The sequence below is a fragment of the Rhea pennata genome, chromosome 5, assembly GCF_028389875.1.
Source record: "Rhea pennata isolate bPtePen1 chromosome 5, bPtePen1.pri, whole genome shotgun sequence".
Taxonomy (NCBI): Eukaryota; Metazoa; Chordata; class Aves; order Rheiformes; family Rheidae; genus Rhea; species Rhea pennata.
Window position 1 is genome coordinate 67,084,295 of NC_084667.1, and position 18,056 is coordinate 67,102,350.

At 51.6% G+C, this 18,056-nt stretch overlaps 1 protein-coding gene across 1 annotated transcript in view; it reads left to right on the forward strand.

Annotated features, from left to right (window-relative positions):
- Positions 1-18,056, forward strand: part of TRIM9 (tripartite motif containing 9) — a 74,202-nt gene that overhangs the window by 33,898 nt on the left and 22,248 nt on the right. Inside the window, exons 2-3 of the mRNA XM_062576400.1 lie at positions 6,636-6,731; positions 8,396-8,518. Of these exons, the coding sequence (XP_062432384.1) occupies positions 6,636-6,731; positions 8,396-8,518 (219 nt within the window). The remainder of the gene's footprint in view (positions 1-6,635; positions 6,732-8,395; positions 8,519-18,056) is intronic.

The window sequence follows — 18,056 nt, forward strand, 5'->3', positions numbered from 1 at the left end:
AGGCAGGGAGGGCCTGGGAGTGAACGCTGCTCTCCAGCGATTCAGGCCAGCTTCCGAGGGTTTCTGTCACCTGATGACGCTCAGAAAACACCGACGAATTCAGCATGCAGAGACCGAGCGAGCAGCAGGGAAAGCTCTGCTCTCAAGCAGTCTTTTAGGGGCAGACACCCTGGGCGAGCGGGGGGTTGCCTTGGGGGGCTCCAGGTGTAAACCAGGGGCTGCTGCACCTCTGCATGCTTGGTGCAGTTTCAGGGGACCTGGCTCAGCAGAGCAGAGAGGAGAGAGAGGCAGGAGGTCACAGCTGCAGAGAGAGTCAGAAATCAGCTGCTGCCCTGGCAGCACCCAGCACAGCAAGCTGGCTGGCTGGAAAGAGCAGAGGGTCACGCCGGGATGCGTAATCTGTGCCTGGCACACTGGATTTGGCACGCTCAGATGGACACGGCGGTGATTGATCACAGGTCTCATTTAGCACAGCGTGGCGGAAGGGCGTGATTGGGGTCACCATAGGCAGATCAGACTGGTATCGATCTTGGAGACAATCAGGGAGGAGTTGGTCTGGGGCTCCCTTGCTGAGGAGAAAAAGGGCAGGGAAATGATTAATGCCGGTTGTGGAGGTTTCTAGGAAGTAACCTTGTCAAACAAATGTTTGAAGAGGTTCAGGTTTGGTAAGAGTAGCTGCAGAGGTGTAAAGTGATTTTGGTAAGAGGTTTCTTTATTCCCACATAGGTACTAAGTGCCAAGCACTGTGCAATGTCACATCACATCATGTGGACTGGGAGCTGGTAAACTACAAGAGCTCTAGAAGTTGTTCTCTGGAAGTAGTGATCAAAATGAGGCTGAACTGAGGCTGGTGCGTCTTCACAAGAAGGGATGAAGTGGGTGTCTAGCGCTCGTGCGATCAGGGCTGACAGCCCGAGTTAACCTAACCCAGCCTCAGCTGGAAGGAGCCTCTCCTCAGAACAGATTGGTGGGATCTTTTGCTGCACAAGGCATAGCCAACTCCCTGTGGTCACCCAGTGTCTCCCAGGAAGACTCAACCCTTGCAGGACCCTGGGACGTGGTGCTGCCTCAGTCTCCCCTGCTCACTCCTTGCAGTATCTGCAGGCTTTGGTTTCCTACAAGAGGTCTGAAGGTTTTGGGTAAGGTGTAGCTGCTGCTGCTCCATTCCCTTCACTGGCCACACGCAACCTGCAGGGTGGCACTGAATGGAAACGACAAGGTCCCTCTTTGATGTCTAGCCACCAGGTCTGTGAGCCTGGTGTTGCTAGTCAGGGAGGTCCAGGTCCTCGCTCTGTACTGCAGGCTCATGTTTGGAGAGTGGCAGGCTCATGTTTGGAGGGACAGGATCAGCTCTCCTGATGGTCCAGGCAGCAGCTCAAACACAGAGCCCCTGGTTTCTGTTCATAGGCAGCTCTGAATCCTGAAGTCAGGCTCTCATGCCTGGAACGGAAAGCCAATTAGTAGCAGTTTAGCTTCATCAACTTTCTGATTTAATGCAAGTTCTAATTAAACATCACATTTTAATTAGTCAGGCATCACATACAGTAAGCTTGCCTCAAGATTCAAAAACTGTAGGTCCTGTACTTTAATTAAAGTAGCACATGACTTCAACTCTAGCATCTGTGACAGCTCCTCATCCTTTCAAGAGTACAAGCAGAATGAGGAATGGCATCTTTTCTTACCATGGCTCATTCCTCTTCTGTTTTGCTTTGTTATGGTAGCCTCTCTGCCCACATTCAGACACTTCCTCCTGGTGGGTAACAGCTCTTGTTCCAGCAGAGGAAGTGGCTATGAGATGACCTGGTTGAAAGGAGAGAAGACATGGGAGTTCGTCGCAACGCTTGGGATGTCAGAACTGGTCCTGGAGTCTCAGCATAAGGCCAAGAGCTCTTTCAGGGTGAGTTTCAGTCCTAGGTAACAGGGAGAACTTACTCATCCATGACAAATGTGGCCTTGTACAGTCACAGGTGCAAATGGTACTTGCAAAGGGAATGGCTTGCAACAACGCAGAGGAGGTGGTTTTCACATGGCATATGGGTGAGCTATGAACTTCTTGGTATAGGATCTTGTGAACGGTAAAAGCTATGTTGGTCCAAGACGAGACTGGACAGTTTTATGGAAGAGAAATTCAAGGAGAGTTACAGACCTTACATGAAAGCCCTGCCTACCTGATGAGATTCCTGAGCTGCAAAGTGGTGGAGGCTGGAAGAGCACTTACGGAGATACCTTTTATGCTTTTTTTTACCTTCATAACTCTTCCCTAGAGATTTGCTGCTGACCACTGTTGTACAGAAGATGCTGCACATGGGTGTACACTTGGCCTGACCTTGAACAAAAATGTACTTTTCTTGGTCTCATTTGAACTGGCAACCTTTTAACGTCAGCAGAAGCTTACTTTCTCGCATAGAGGTGGAGCCGCTCAGGGCTGGGAGACAGGCAGCGCAGAGCTGCACAGCTCCTGAGTGTAAAGGGGCTCTGGTTGCTTCCAGCTGGCAGGGGGACCTGGGCTAGCAAACGCTTTTCAGCTTCTAGAGATGCCTCTTTTCCCTGAGACTGGTGTCTCTCCTGGCTGCTTTGGGCATGTTGTCTAGTGTCAGAGCCTGCAAACAAATTGGGGGTTGAAATGAAAGCAACTGTTCCTCTCTCTTGTTGCTGGCCAGCACCAGCTAACTTCAGACTCTTCTCAGTATGCCAGATGGAGCTGTCACGCAGAGCCGAGTCCCGCAAATCCAGCACTCAACACCAAGCAAGACCTGGCACATTCAAAAATGACAGGCACAGTTCCCTTCTCACCTCAGAGTAAACCTGGAGGAGCTCCATAGCCAGCAGCTGGGTTATGCTGGAGGAAAATCAGACCAGCTCTGAGAGATGGTGTGAAGTTTAAAATGGTGCTTTCCTCTGTTTCTCATGATTGCACCTGGCTGCCGGGAGCCGACTGCAGCCCTACTGATGCACCAGCCTTTTGCACCCAGCTGCACTCATCCACGCTCTGGGACGACAGACAGTCAAAGCCTGCCAGGAATCCCTTTGCCAGCTCTGCCTGAGAAGGAGGGTAACAGAGCTATTAGCACAAGAAAGGGGATGGAGTCGCTCCTAAGTGCTCCAGGGACAGAGATTTAAATGCTTAACTCCCATTAATGCTAATGTACATTACGGAGGTCTCCTCTTGCTGCCTTGAAATAAGAGCATCAGAAGAAGAGGCCGGCTTTCTGGAAAGGACAAATTCATTTGATTTTAAGAGCAAACTAAGTGGAATTTGTCTTCGTTTCACACTTATTAATTCCATTGCCTCTGCTAGCGATGGGGGAGACTCTGCTCCTCTCCCTCTGCTCCCAGTGTCCCTCCTGCTCCTACCCGAGACCTCCTCATAGTATGGGCCTTCGTTGCCGCCATCCTCCCCCTCACTTACCCTTCTAGATCTTCATTCCGTGTTCCTCTGCGGAGCACTCGCACTCATCTGCTACCAAGTTTGTCTCTTGTGGAGAACCTGTGACTGCTTCACGTGGCTGGTGATTAACTCCTCCGAAACAACAGGCGGCATTAAGGCTTGGGTTTGTTCCCAGGGTAATGGCTTTTCAGAAAGGTACCGCTACAATTTACAGGCCAAATTAGTCATTTAACTCCTCTCTGCAGCCCTAGCTTATAAACATAACAACAAAAAACAGAAGGACCCGTTTTTTCTGTGTCGCATGGTTATGAATCACGTTGTCACCGTGCCTGTAACGCTGCCGTAATGAATGCGTTCAGGCATGCCTGCGGGTCCCTGCACGCGTTCCCGTACGCGCTCCCTTGTCACACAGCGTTCATTAACGTCGTTTAAGGGACTGACTGCGGTGGCTTGCAGCTCGGCATCTCCACGTGGGAGACACTTGCCAGAAGAGTTCCCGTATCCAGTAAAAAGCCTGTGGCCACCCGTACATAGGAGCTGGTACCACACACCAACTTTGCCCAGGCAGATCAACCCACGCTCGCTCTTCTGCATGTTGCTGTGAACTGGGCTTGCCAGCACTGGTGCTGCATTCTCCACCGCGAGGGCAAGGGTGTTCAGTGTGCATGTTATGAGCTCCGGTGGCTGAAAAAGTAAGATTTCCTAACTATTATATAAACCTTAGGCACTCCCACACTGCAAGCACTGATGGCATCAAGCACACGTTGAGCAAGGGAAAGGGGTGAATTGAGGGAGACCTGTGCTGTCCAGAGTGAAAGAGCTATGCTGCAAGGCTTGCATGGATGGCGCATACCGGCACTCTAGAGCTCCTAATAAATTTTAAGCGCACATTTAAAATGCTTTCCCATTAGGAAAAGCTCAGAGAGTTACGGCGATATCAAGATCCCCTTTCTGAAATTTATGTTGATACAAAAAAAAAGCTTTCAAACAGTTTATTAAAGGAAAAACAGCAGCCATGCTGCAATTTTAATGAGGAGCTTGTAAACATAGCGAACTCATGCTGATTCCCCCTATTAATTGCCCGCGCTGCCGAAGAGCAGGGCCCTTCCACGCTCGGTTCTCAACACACCGCCTTGCTGTGCTCTGCAGGGCTCCGGTGCGAGCTCTGGTCACACCCTGGTGTTGTCCACACTGTGCACGTGTCTCCTGCCCGTGGAGCTGGGCACACACGAGGTGCCTGACACACAGGAAAGACCATTGCTAAGGGTGATGCGATGGAGAGGAGTGAGAGACTGTACGTCCAAGTCCTTCGGGAGAGAAGGGGGAAGGAGACAGGTGAATGTGGGGCCATAAGCGTCTTTCTCTGGCCACACTGTGGGTGCAGAGCATGGATGGAAGGGCTGGCCCGTGCTTTGCGCCCTGTGCTGTGCCCAGGGCAGCTCTGTCTCGCCCAGTCTCCTCACATGCTCCCGATTTCCGTCTCTCCAAGCAGGAGAGCTCAGCAGTGTGTCTTTCTCCTCTAGCCTTTGATCGGAGAGAGGAGGGAGGGGAGATGGAAAGGCCTGCTGAGCTGACTTAGCAGTCTTGTTTTTATTAGAGATGCATTCACTGATTAGCTCCACATCCTAATGACTCGGGCACAAAGGAAGTGCCAAAATCACTAGGGTTATATTAAAGTCTCCTAGGAAGCAGCAGTAAGGTCGTTTTGGGGGTCATTAAATGGCTGCCATTTGTTAGCTATCCAGTCTCTTTGATACCAATTCATTTTTCCTTAATTTCAGCCCTTCTGCATAAAAGGGGCAGGTGCCAGCTCAGAGCCAAGGTCCTGACCACAGGAGTCACATGAAACTCCATGGAGGGGAAAAATCTAGCTAATACCTGTGCTTCGTACCGCAGCATTTGCCCCTGCAGCTCCAGTACCTCACAAGATTGCTCAGTAACAAACCAAAGCCCGTGCCAAATTATTTGCCACCATCAGCAGCTCTGGGTTGTCCCCACTCAAGAGATGCAGCCGGCAAATGTTTCAGCTGCTGTCTTATATCAGGCACACAGGCTCCTCCAGGTTGACGGCAGCTCCCCATGCCCTGTTCGGTGGGCCCTTCAGGGTCAGCCCAGGACAAAGTTTTCACAGTTGTTGTTTTACTTCTTTTCCTGGTGGGTGCATTCTGCCAAGCAGTATGAAAGTCCTCTGAAAACACAATTGAGTATGTAATGGTGAGTGTGGCTACCGGAGACATGAATTACTGTGCAGCCACCCTTCTGGGAAGCAGAAACCTTTTTGGGTGGATATGCCCCATGACCAGACACCCAGTCCATGGTTCCACTGTGCACAGTTCTCAGCAGTTTCTTGGCTGAAGGATCTTGTCTCAGAACTGCATGGTTTGTGCAGGCAATTTGCAGCCAGTGAAAGAGGCAAAATCTCTCAAAAAGGTAAATTGTCACAGATGATTTGCCCAGCTCTTGAGATAATAACTCTTACTGAAATGACAGCAAAAGGGGAGGACTCCTGAGTTAATGTTTGGGAAGTGCCATGAAAATGAAAAAGCATAAGACATTATCATTATTACTACTGTGTTATGCCACTCAGCTCAACTCAGCGTTGGCCAGAGCAGACTGTGGATGTCTGCTCCCGTGCTAAAAGCCATAGCGCTGAGAGAGGAAGAAGAATTCAGTACTCTGCCTTAGTTTTCCAGGGTGTCTTGGAGTATTGCCGTTCCAGTTCGGGTGGCCCGACCTCCCCTTTGCTCCTCATGCCTGTTTGCTGACCAACCTCCTCATCAGCCAGCCAAAGAGGAAGAACAGATGGCAGGAGCAGGACAGGTCAGATCCTACAGGACTTTTGGTGTCCAGCTCCCTGGAGAGCACGTGGGAGCCGTAGGAGTTAATGACTTTCAGAGGCTCATGGATGTGACTTGTCCATGACCATGACCCAGGGAAGCCTATGGAGGAGATGGAGACTGAATCTCTTGTCTCCCAATTCCAGGGCATCTGTCATGGTAGCATGCCCCTTACACTCGGGGCACTAGGGCCAGAAGGATGCTTCATCAGATTGCAGAAGGCTGCACATCCCAGGGAGGCAGAGCAGGGACTGCAGTCCATCCCCAACTCCAGTGCCACAGGCAACCCCATAAACTCTGGCTCCTCTGGCTCAACGATGAGTCTGGGATGTGCGGTAGCCCATCACAGCCACCCTGTGGCTGTATTCGCTGCGGGCTGCTCACATGTATGTTCTTTCTTCTGTCTGCAGAGCCAGCTTTCCCAGGCCCTGAATGGCTTGTCGGACAGAGCCAAGGAAGCAAAGGAGTTCCTGGTCCAGCTCCGCAACATGGTGCAGCAAATTCAGGTATTGTATCTGCTGGTTGAGGAACAACCCTTTCCCATAGGGATGAATTCGTGAGCTCCTGCGCCATCTTTCCAGTTGGGTTTGTTGGGTTCTCTCCCAGGGGAACCCACAATCAGCACCTGCTCCTTCACATTACTCCCCTTTGCTCCCCTGCAGTTTTCCCTGAAACTGCTGCTTCCTCAGCCATTTACATCATGGAGTGAGCAGCTGTGAGCCAACCCTCCCCTTGGAAAGATGAGGCAGCAGATTTCATACAAACAAGACGAGGTTCAGGTTCCCACAGCAGCGTTGCTTCATGGTGGAGCATGTGGCCCCCAAAAGTGTCAGAGGCCAAAAACACACATGGATCCAAAAGGGACAAACTCCGGGGCCATCAGGAAAATTAAACAATGAGAACAGTGAGTCCCCCTCTGACCGCCAGGAGGAAGACAGGTTATCAGCAGGGCAAGAGCATCTGGGCCTCGCCCCATTTCCTGCAAGCTCGCCTTGGGGATTGGTTTTTGGCCCTGGTCCTTCTAGGCTAGGCAGATCTTCAATCTTCCCCATGTGAGAGGGTCACTCCTTTTCTGACATCCCTATGCTGAGCTTTCCCTTACTTTGTGTAAGCAGTGAGAAGATCCCCAGCAAATGGCCGCCCTGGGACAGAGATGGCAGGAGCTGATCAGTTGTCTGTGACCTGGAGCTGAGACCCAGCTCTCAGGGTCTGTGTCACTGGCCCTTTCCCACAAGATTTTGGAAGTGGCCTGAATGTTTGCTTGTAAGCTGCCACTACATGGGAGCACACTATTGTATGACAAGCCTGCTGCTCCCCCAAACAACAGTTCAAACTTCTGGGGCTAACCTGTAATGCATTCACAGAATCACAGAATGGTTGAGGTTGGCAGGGACCTCTGGAGATCATCTAGTCCAACTGCCCTGCTCAAGCAGGCTCACCTAGAGCACATTGCACAGGATCGTGTCCAGGCGAGCATCTCCAGAGAAGGAGATTATACAACCTCTCTGGGAAACCTCTGCCACTGCTCTGTCACCCTCACAGCAAAGTTTTTCCTCATATCCAGACAGAACTTCCTGTGTTTCAGTTCGTGCCTGTTGCCTCTTGTCCTGTCACTGGGCACTACTGAAAACAGTCTGACCACATCCTCTTGACACCCTCCCTTTAGATATTTTTATATATTGATAAGATCCCCTCTCAGTCTTCTCTTCTCCAGGCTAACAGGCCCAGCTCTCGCAGCCATTCCTCATAGGGCAGATGTTCCAGTCCCCTAAACATGTTCGCAGCCCTACACTGGACTCTCTCCAGTAGCTCCATGTCTCTCTTGTACTGGGGAGCCCAGAACTGGACACAGTACTCCAGATGTGGCCTCCTCAGGGCTGAATAGAGGGGCAGGATCACCTCCCTAAACTTGCTGGCAACAGTCTTCCTAATGTGCCCCATTGCCAGCTGGAAAGGCCTTTAGCTGCCCTGAGTAAGCCACCTGATCACAAAGCAGGCCTTTCACAGCACACATCCTGCCAGAGGGTGGTGAGATCTGGCTAAGGTATGTTGTAAGCACCACAGTCCTCTTGCCCTCCAGGACCTATTTGCTTTTCCCTTGGCATGGGGTAGCTCTGGTGGGAGGTGCTGGCAAGGCTGCAGGGCTGTGATGCTCTGCTCTGACCCACAGGAGAACAGCGTGGAATTTGAGGCCTGCCTGGTGGCCCAATGTGATGCCCTCATCGATGCCCTCAACAGAAGGAAAGCCCAACTGCTGTCCCGCGTCAACAAGGAGCATGAGCACAAGCTGAAGGTGAGTCCCTACCCACAGAGTTTAGCAGTCAAAAGGCTTTCTGTCAGGTTGGTCCTGGATCAGACTGAGGACTGTGATGCTACTTGTGGCAAAGCAAGGTGAAGCACCTTGGGAGGAATGGAAAGTTCACTGGAAAGCCATTCTTATCACCTTGATTTCCATATTAGCTAAATTCCATTTTGCTGCAAATCTCCTGCTCCCAGCATGAGGTGCCCTGAGCTCCAGAGTGCTGCACACTGCCCCCAGGTAGCTGCAGTTGTTTCCACTGAATTACTCCGTTACTGGGCCAATTACTAGTGACTAGGTCAATAGAGCTGTGCGTGCAGCATCCACAGGCTGTAAAATGAGCTTTCTCATGTCCTGTGCAGCTTTTGAGCTACTAGCCTCATCCTGCAAGATGCTGGGTGGCTTTATCTTCTGCTGGCTCTAACAGGAGCTGAAGGCATGGGGCACTTTGTTCACCATCAGACAGGAGCAGCTCTGTTCCCTGTTCTGTGCTTGATGAGCACTTAATGGTCTTAGGGTAGCAGGTTTATTGAGAGATGAATTGTTGGCGTTGGGGGATGCTGAGATGCAGTTCTCAACATAAACATTGAGACTTGTGCCATTCCTTCAATCACTACACGGTGTCTTTTCAAGTTGTTTTGGACTGAGAAGGGAAGCAAAGGGCCTAATCTCACCTGGAACCGGTGGCATTGGTGTAGCAGTGCCCAGTATCTTTGGACAAGGTAATTGTACCCTGGCAGGAGGCCTTGCCAGCCCACAGCCCCCATTGACATAGGGCAGCTGGGGAATGAGGCATTTCACACTGAGGTCACTTCATGCTTCCAGGCTCCCTCTCCCAAGAGCATGTCCAAGAGGAGGCTGCCAGTCTCAGATCTGCCCTGGGAGGATGGCACCACAACACTCACGAGTGCTTGCAGTCCACTTCGGCCAGGGGAGCAGGTCCTCATTCTCCTCTCTTGGTTACTTCTCTCTCACTCACAGTGTCCTTCTTCCACCTCCTGCTCCTCATTTGCTCCCAGTCCTTTCTCCAAAGCACGAGGGCAGGGGAGGCGAGTGTGCCACGCGGCAGAGTTAGGCTGTGATCTGCCGTTAAACCTTGCCGGGCAGACCAGGCAGAGCCACAGCAGCTGGACAATAGCTGCTTTGTGGAATGAACCCAGCTTCGGCGCTCACTGTCTAACAACATAAAACCCCAAATAGGCATGTAAAGCTGCCAGCCTGTCTTCTACACACAGAAAGCACTCCCACCGCCCGGCAGGCTCTCTTTCACTCTTCCCCTTTGGGGCATGGTTAATTAAACACTCACAAAGCTGGGCAGCACAAAACGATTTCCCTGCTCAGCACAGCCCGCAGAGGCCTGCAGGGCTTTCACTCGTTGGCCAGTCGCAGGAAGTGATCTGCTTCCCATTACTTACTCTCACAGTACCGCTTGTGCCCCCACAACATGTGCACACCTACATATTCCCCCCCACCATCCACCCGTGTTACCAGCTGGCCTGCATCATTAGGCAGGCCTGGCTGGCCTGGCCTTTAAAAGAACAAGCCACCCTGTCATTTCAATTCCAGTCCGTGAGTTTCAGACTCAGCTCTGTTAAAATCAAGCCTTATGTCTCTCTTGCGCAAGGACTGAGCGTTTGTAGCTGTGCACACTCTGAGCGAAGGGAGGCTGCACGGGCTCTCTGGTGCTGTATCCTCCTGCGGCAGTGACATGGGAGCCTGGATCCACTTGCGCAGTAGCATCGCAGTCAGACCCTCAACAGCAGCTGATGTTTAAAATCCAGAATCTACTCCTCTCTGACCTTGCAGTGTCCATCCAATTTTTAGTCTGAAATTACCTGACTTTCCCATTTAAGTCTTGTGGTGGGAAATAAGTAATAAATGTGGCTCTGCTGTCTCGGGCTTAGGCTTTTACGGGAAGAGTTGCTGTACAGCCCTGACCCCTCTGAGTGCTGGCTGGAGTCCTGCACACTGGGATGTATCTCCTGTGGCTTCAGCATCATCAGGCTGACACAGAGGTTCACACACAGCCCAGGTAATGCACATCCTTGGGGACAGGTACAGAGAGACGCTTGCCTGCTTTCACAAGCTACAGGTGGGACAGGAGTCTAGGAGAACCACAAGCCTGTTGGGTACCTTCCTACTGGCATCATCTGTGCACAGGGTCCCTTTGCTGCAACAGGCCATCAAAGCAGAGGATCACTGCAGATGCTGCAGCCTGGTCCCCTCTGCCTCTCTTCCACCAGCACTCCTGCTGTCCCTGCCGTACTCATGACCTGGGGCAAGGGGACTGCCGGGTCACCACAGCACAGAGCAGCCTCCCCTTTACCCCCACCAATGAATCCCCCAGACAAAGGCAGCACCTGCTGGGCATGAGCTGGGCTGACCTTGCTGAAAAGGTCAGTGGAAACATGACAGCCGGCGAGGGGAGATGTAAAACGTGAGCAGCATTATACTTCGAGCAGCTGCTTCGCAACGGGATGTCCTCGCTGCTCCCGCGGTGGCGAGAGATGGCACTGGCAGCAGAGGGTAACAACCCCCAGCTTTTGCTCTGAGACTTTGGAGTGCTAGAAGTGTTGCAGAGGGAGCAGAAATTCTTCCAGGGTGTCAAAAAGCAAGGTGGGCAGCGGAGTGTGGTACAGTGAAGCAGAGGGGCCATCTGCCCACCCATCATCCCCAGATGATGAGGTCCCATCATCTACCCCCAGGTAACATACTGCCCAATCAACAAGATCTGTTTCTGCACTGGCACTCACTTTGGACCACCATTTGGTCCTGGTAGGGGCCATAGGGCTTATCCTGGTAGATGTTCACATTAGGACAGGAAAGCCTTTGCTGCAGGCTTGAGGTGATAGCTTCACTGCTTCTCAAAGGAGAGAGAACATACTAGCCTGGCCTGCATTATCCGCTTGCCTCTGCCGTGTCCCCAGAGCAAGCCAGTCAAGAAGATTCATCAGCAAGGCATAGTTGTACCATCTGAGATCCTCCTGAGATCCAAATTCCTTGGTTGCTCAGGCAGCTCGTGTGCAGCCACGGTACCCTGGTTGTAGCCAGCCTCTCCATGGGCTACCCTTCTTGCTCTCTAGAAAGCTGGCCCTCGCAGCATGGTAGTGCACAGTGCAAGCACGATGAGAGACAGGGACAGAGCCTGGCTCCTGGCTCAGTGCCACAGATGCCTTTCACCATGGAGCCTGAGTTCCCATTCCCACGCGGCATCCAGAATTCGGGTCAGCTCTGCTTCAGGACTGACCTACTTTGGCTTGACACATATTTCATGGGGACAGGCACAAATCCAGGTTTGTCTGTGGGCCAGCACTAGTTGCTCCAGAGGTGGAGAGTTGTAGGGGAAAAATGAACTTGGAAGGGGCATTTCCTGGCTTTGTCCAACCTCCGCATAACTTAGCTTCAGATTAAGAGTGAAGGCTTTAAAAAGTAATCATTGAGAATCATTGGAGTCCAGGTTTTAAATTGCATACCCAGATGCCTATTCTGCCTCCAGGACAAACTTCCTTATCTACGTTTCTGCTGCTCATTATTGGCTTGCTTTTCAAAAGACCAATATGGTGTTCTCCAAAGGATTACACTGTATGGCCCAGGCCAGTCTGAGCAGGGAACATTGAGGCTTCCCTGCAGTGTTATCCTAGAAAGAAACCTCTTCCCAGTCTGGGGATGGAGTGAACTTCACGTATGTCTCATTTAAGCAGTGCAGTGGACAGTTCTGGCCTTCTTCAGCCCTTTAAGTCATGGGAGACCTTGCCCTTAACCCCACTCAGATCTAACTGTAGTGCTTCAGCTGCAAAGTCCTTGTACCTGAGCAGCTGTCACAATTGCTGGAGGGATTAACTGTAGGAAATGCTCATCAACGGCTATGTTGAGGCCAGGAGCTTCTGGGATTCCTGTCTGTCGCATTGTACATGACTGGCTGTCTAGAGATGAAGTGCTGATCCATTACCCATCTGCATTAAGGGATTATGGTCAGGCTATTCCATGATGCCCAAAGGAAGTCAGTGCCCCATTGAATTAGGTCACTGAGGATTGGGCTTGATGTTGGGAAAGGATGAGAGACAAGCCAGCAGCACGTAGCTTGGTTCCCTGTACTGTACTGTTTCTGTACACAAACACCAGACAGGATACACAAGGCAGATGAGCCCTGCCTGTAGTACAGTGTTGCATGAAGATGCAGATAGCTGACCACCACTTTCTCTTACAAGTCCCTGCAGCTTCTGCCCTGGGTGTCTGAGTACTGTGGCAAGGGGTATCAGCACCAGGAGCTGGGCGCTGAAGCAGGAGGAGCTCTGGAGAGTCATGAAGAGGCTGCATGGGAGGATCAGCTGTACACAACGTCTAAGAGCTCCCAGGCTGGGGCTGTGTGGTCTGGCAAGGCTCTGAGGCCCTGGAGCAGGAGACCTAATGTCTTGGGAAGACATCTTGGGATTAATCAGGAGGTTACAGTTGTTTCTAAGCACTCTGGGTCCCACAAAATGAAAAACTCTGACTCTGTGGATGAGATTGCTGCTTCAAAGATTGGTCAAGGTGGTGTGAAAAAGAGGTGTCATTGCAAAATGCCTGGTTTGGGGAACAGCTAGAGAAATTAGGTGCAAGTGGCCCTTTTATAGAGGGACTATCCCTTTATGATGAGTTTTTCTGCCTCTTTCTGCATCTCAGCTTTTTGCTTGTTTTGTTAAATGGCTGGATTAAATCTCTTCTCTGAGTGTTTATCCACACGTCATGTTCTCCAATGGCTCTGCATCGCACCTGCCCTCACTTTCCTGTATGTGTTGATCAAAATGGGCTTGTGCAAGTCTCCTGGACATGTTGCTGCCAGCATCATTCAGGGCTGTTAATACAGCAGCTCTGTTCTTACAGATCCTGGCCAGAGCCTTCTCACTCAGTTGCAAGAAAATAGTCACCATGGAAACATCCACCTGGAAGTGCTCTGTACAGAGTACGTGTGGTTGTGGAGATTCAACACAATTAAATCAGGTCCTGTGCCAGAGATTTTTCCATGTAGGTTGTCAGCACTTCTGCAAAGCCTTCCCCTGGCGTGCTCTGCTCCTCAAGCCAGTTCCTCTTTATTCTTTGGTGATGGCAACCTTTCTTGTAGTTTTAGTCATAGGTTGTTCTCCAGAAGGACCTTCACAAAGATCTTTGCTCCCTCCTGCAGAGCCAGCAGTGCTAGCCTCCAATTGAGTTTACAGTGGAATGGGAGGGCATTGCTTTGAAACCAGATCCCCCATCCTGGACTAGAAACATCTCATGACAAGAGATTGGCCAAGTATCCTGATCCTAGTATGAAGTAGAGACTGAAGTCTCTGAGATCGCGGTTTCCATGATGTAGATGTAGAGGCTGCACTGAAAATCTGTTTATTTGTTGATCTCTCTCCCTGAGCAAAATTTTCCAGGACCAGAGCTTCTGCCAAAACAGCACTTGTTTTCACTGAGGGCAGTCAGCTGCCTGGTTCCTGAGGCAGTGAGATGCATCTGAAATTTGTCCATGCCGGGTGAGCAGTTTGTGGGATTTCTGCCGCAAGAGGGGAAACATCACACCACCCTTCCTCCTCACAGGATGGTAGCCTTGCCATAGGGTGCCCAGGCGTAGGTGGCTTCTGTGCCACCTTCTCTGCATGACAGCCTAGCAGGACTCACCCTAGTGCCAGAGTGCCCAGGTTCAAGTGAGGTTCAGTGCCTTGAAAAAGTAATCAAGCCAAGTGCTAAAAAAAGGAGGAAGGTGAGGAAGACATTTTAGTAGAGATGAGTGCAGATGTTATTGCCTTCTAGGAGCTATATTAAAATGTAAATTATAGTTAATGTCATCTTGCAAGGAAGAAAACCTCTTGAAATAAATTTCCTATTTTAAGGTAGTAATGAACTGCTGTGAGTGCACAGCAAAAGTCCTTTTTATAGGCTGCAATTAGCAACCACGTTCTGGCTGTTGCCTTCTTTGAAACCTAAAGGAAAAAAAAAGGCATTTCATAAGAACAACCAGAAACAAAGTGTATAGAGCTTCCCAAATCCCCTTGCCAGCTGAGGCAGCGTACTGTCCCATTAGTCTTCTTGCAGAAGATGCCACAATTCAGCAAAATGTGGTACCCTCACGGTTTCAGCAGAGCCTTGTAAACTATCTACTTCCATGCAAAATTCATAGTAACCTGGTTTTACTTGTAGTGTAATGAATACCACGTGTCCCTCTGAGTCCTCCTGAGGCTGTCCCTCACCCCAGCACTTAACCTGCTTAAGGAAGTCAAATGCTTGAGGAAATCCCAAATTTTGCAATTAAAAGCAATTCATGGAGTCTTGCTGTTCTTATCTGCACCCTGCTTCTCTTGTGTGTAGTGCAGAAGCTGGTGCTCAGCTGCTGTAAAGCCATGGAGCCCCATTAGGTCCCAAACAAAGGTCTTTCCTCTTGGCTTGAAAATATTTGTTGGTGGTGAGGGGGAATGTGGATTTCCGTTGCCGAATTGCCTGCTGTGTATATGCTGCAATTAAACTGTCATTTCATGCTCTAGTTTTCCAGATGAATAGGTTCTCGATGCCAGAATGAGTTATAGAAAGGAAGGCTCACGGGAGCTAAGGGTTTGGGCTGTGACAGAACCACAGCCACTCCTTGGATGCGGTTTTTGGGCTGCTTCCCATCGTGGTGCCAGGTGGGTTGGAGAAGGGGGCAAGCTCTAAGCCGGGAGGCAACGGCTGCCCTCCAGCCCCACTAGGAAGATTGCTTGCAAGCTGCTAGGACAGATGCGACACACAGTGTAGGAAGAGCTAGTTGTGGAGTGCTTCGCCATCTGTGTGGCTGTGTTCTGCCGCCCACGGCATGGGGATGTAGCTTCAAACCAGACGGCTGCGTAAGTGGGGCAGGAGGAGGAAGAGCAGGATCAAGCGTCCCCCACTCAGCTCAAGCAAACACTCAGCAAAGCCTCCAAGCATCTCATTAAGCTCCCATAATTTACTGGAGCTGGAACAGTGCTCATACAGCCCATGAGTCCCATCTTTATATTCCTAAAAATTTGCATGGCCTTGCTGGTTATGTCCCAGGAAGCAGTTATTAACAGCAGCTACTGGGGCTGCATGGAGGCAAGACAGGAAGCAAGACCTCCGCTGCCTCCAGCCCTGTAGGAGCCTTTAGTGACTCCCTGCTCGGACCTGGGCAGCTCCAGAGGAGCAGCTGCCTCGCTGGGATGGATTACAACATGATCCTGGTGCGTTGTCGTTGTCCCAGAACACTGCAGAGCTTCTGCACTGCCATGAGCGAGACCACACGAGCCATGGTCGCTGTCCTAGCCATGTCCTCACATTCAGTCCATCTCCATCACTCTTAGCTTGGATTACTGCCTCAGCTGGGGCTCGGGGCCAGGTGGAGAAACCCGGTCCAGGCAAAGGCACAGTGCGGCCAGGGAGGACGAAGCCGGGCGGGTCCAGGAAGGGCCCTCGCCCCCCAGCGCAGCCCACCCTCCTCCTGGCAGCAACAAAGCAGCCTGCAAGCAGCGCTTCGGACCAGACCTTTATTAGCAGGGATTATGTGCCAGGAAGTTCAGTCATTAATCGGCCTTTTCGCAGTCCCTCGCATGAGAGCAGCCAGCTGGCCCTGGCCTCAGCTCACCCTGCTGCCTGGAAGCAGGGCAGGGAGGAGGAGCTGCCTGCCTGCGGGCCCAGCTCCCACGCTGCAGACAGAGCCCGTGGCTCTCAGAGCGGCGCCCGAGCTGTGGCGGCAGCTCGCCTTGCCTCGCGTGCAGGGTATCCCTCACTCCGAGGAGGCTGCCGATGGCAGGGAGCCAGCTGCGTGTCCCAGAGCTGTCCTGGGACACCGTCCCTGTCCTCACCAGGTGGGTGCTGTTTCTTCGAGACATGTGGGTCTGGCTGGGGAGAGCAGATGGCAGTTTTGCTGGTAATACTTCAACAGCATCTACTCTTGCAGAGAGAGGCCCACAGATGCAATATCCTGGGCAAATCAGACCAACATTTAAGCTACAAAGAAGATAAGAAGATTGTTTTACCAATCTCATCTTTGCTGTCTTCCTGGCAGCATGTGCGTTTTCCCGGAAAGCAGACTCTCGTGAAAGGGGGTGGCTGCTTTTCTGTACCCTCAGAGTGTGGTTCCCGTCGCCTGTTCGCAGCGCAGCAGATACCAAGCAGAGTTCAACACCTTTCAGGTGACTTAGCTCTGACCGGGTAGGTGCAATCAGGATAGAGTCTCAAAGCAAAGTAGGCGGCAGGCTGGGCTCACCTTGCGCTTAGTGAACACAATGTGGATGCTGGGTCTCTCAGCTGGAGACTGAGACATCCTGGATCCTGCCCCAAAGCACTAACCATCCCAACTGGGAAAGGCAGTCCAGGGACTTGCCCACGCTCATGGAGGGGCTCAGCAGCAGAGACGAAGCAGGAGCGCAGGTGCCTGGATCTCCAGGACTAGCCATATGCTTCTGCTCCATCCCAGCAGAGCCATTCCAGTGCACTCAAGTGTTTAAAACTGGCATTGAATGAAGTCTTCTCTCTAGTGACAGCGTTTAAGGCCAAAACTGATGTGTGGCTGCGATGCCAGTGCTCTAGCCCTGTCTTGGAGTGATCCGTCATCTCTGCATGCCGCTGCACAAGCTGCCTGGTCTGGAGGAGCAATATGGGAGCTCCCTCTGCTGCCCGCCAGCCCGCACGCTGCTGCCTGCTCCTGCTGCATTCCCTCCTCGCGCTCCCAGCCTGGCTCTGGCCTCCGTTTCCCAGCAGGCTGGAAACAAAATCAGAGGGAGAGCGCTAAAAGCAGCAAAGGCGGGGACTGCACAAGCAGCAGATGCCTTCGGATCAGGAGCAGGCTAGGAGAGCCTTTCTTGGCATTCCACAGAAGCAAGGGGATTTTCCCAGTTCGCAGGACGCATGATCCTTCTCTGCCTATTAGGTGATTAGGGAGAAATATTTAAGTTATAATTAAGTAACATGAGATCTGATTGATTGCCCTGCAGGAGTCATTGTGCCCCGTCAAAGCTTGGCTTCTTTCACTGCAGGAGTCTGGCATCCACTTCATTTCCCTTCCCAGCCCCTCTGGCTGGAGAGGACACCCAGGTAGCCGGCACCTTGCCCCTGTCACGGGAAGAGGCTCTCGCCCAAACGTGGTTATTTTCGTACCGCTCTGCCTGCTGAATCAATGCGGGGACTCACCAACTGCAGTGCTGAAGGCACAGCTGCTTTCAGCAGTATTTGGCGCTGCTCGTTGCAGCCTTTTCCATCACACTGCAGCTGCAGATGCTGTTGGGAAGCTCGTCTTCACTGTCCATGCAACGCACTAAGGAACTATGATCCCGAGGCCTGGGTAGCTTTATTCAGTCCTACAGGAGAACTTCACACAGCTTTAAAGCTTCTTCAGAAAAAAATGTTTCTTATCTACCTTGGGCATGTTGATCTAAAGCATAAAATCTCTTCCTGAGCTGCGCTGCCAATCTCCTACCCAGAACCAGGTCCCGCTTGCCTCTTCTGCTGGCAGAAATCCCACTGACGTCAGCTGCAGAGCTGCACTCTGTCTCCTTCTGCAGGGGGTTCAGCAAGCACACAA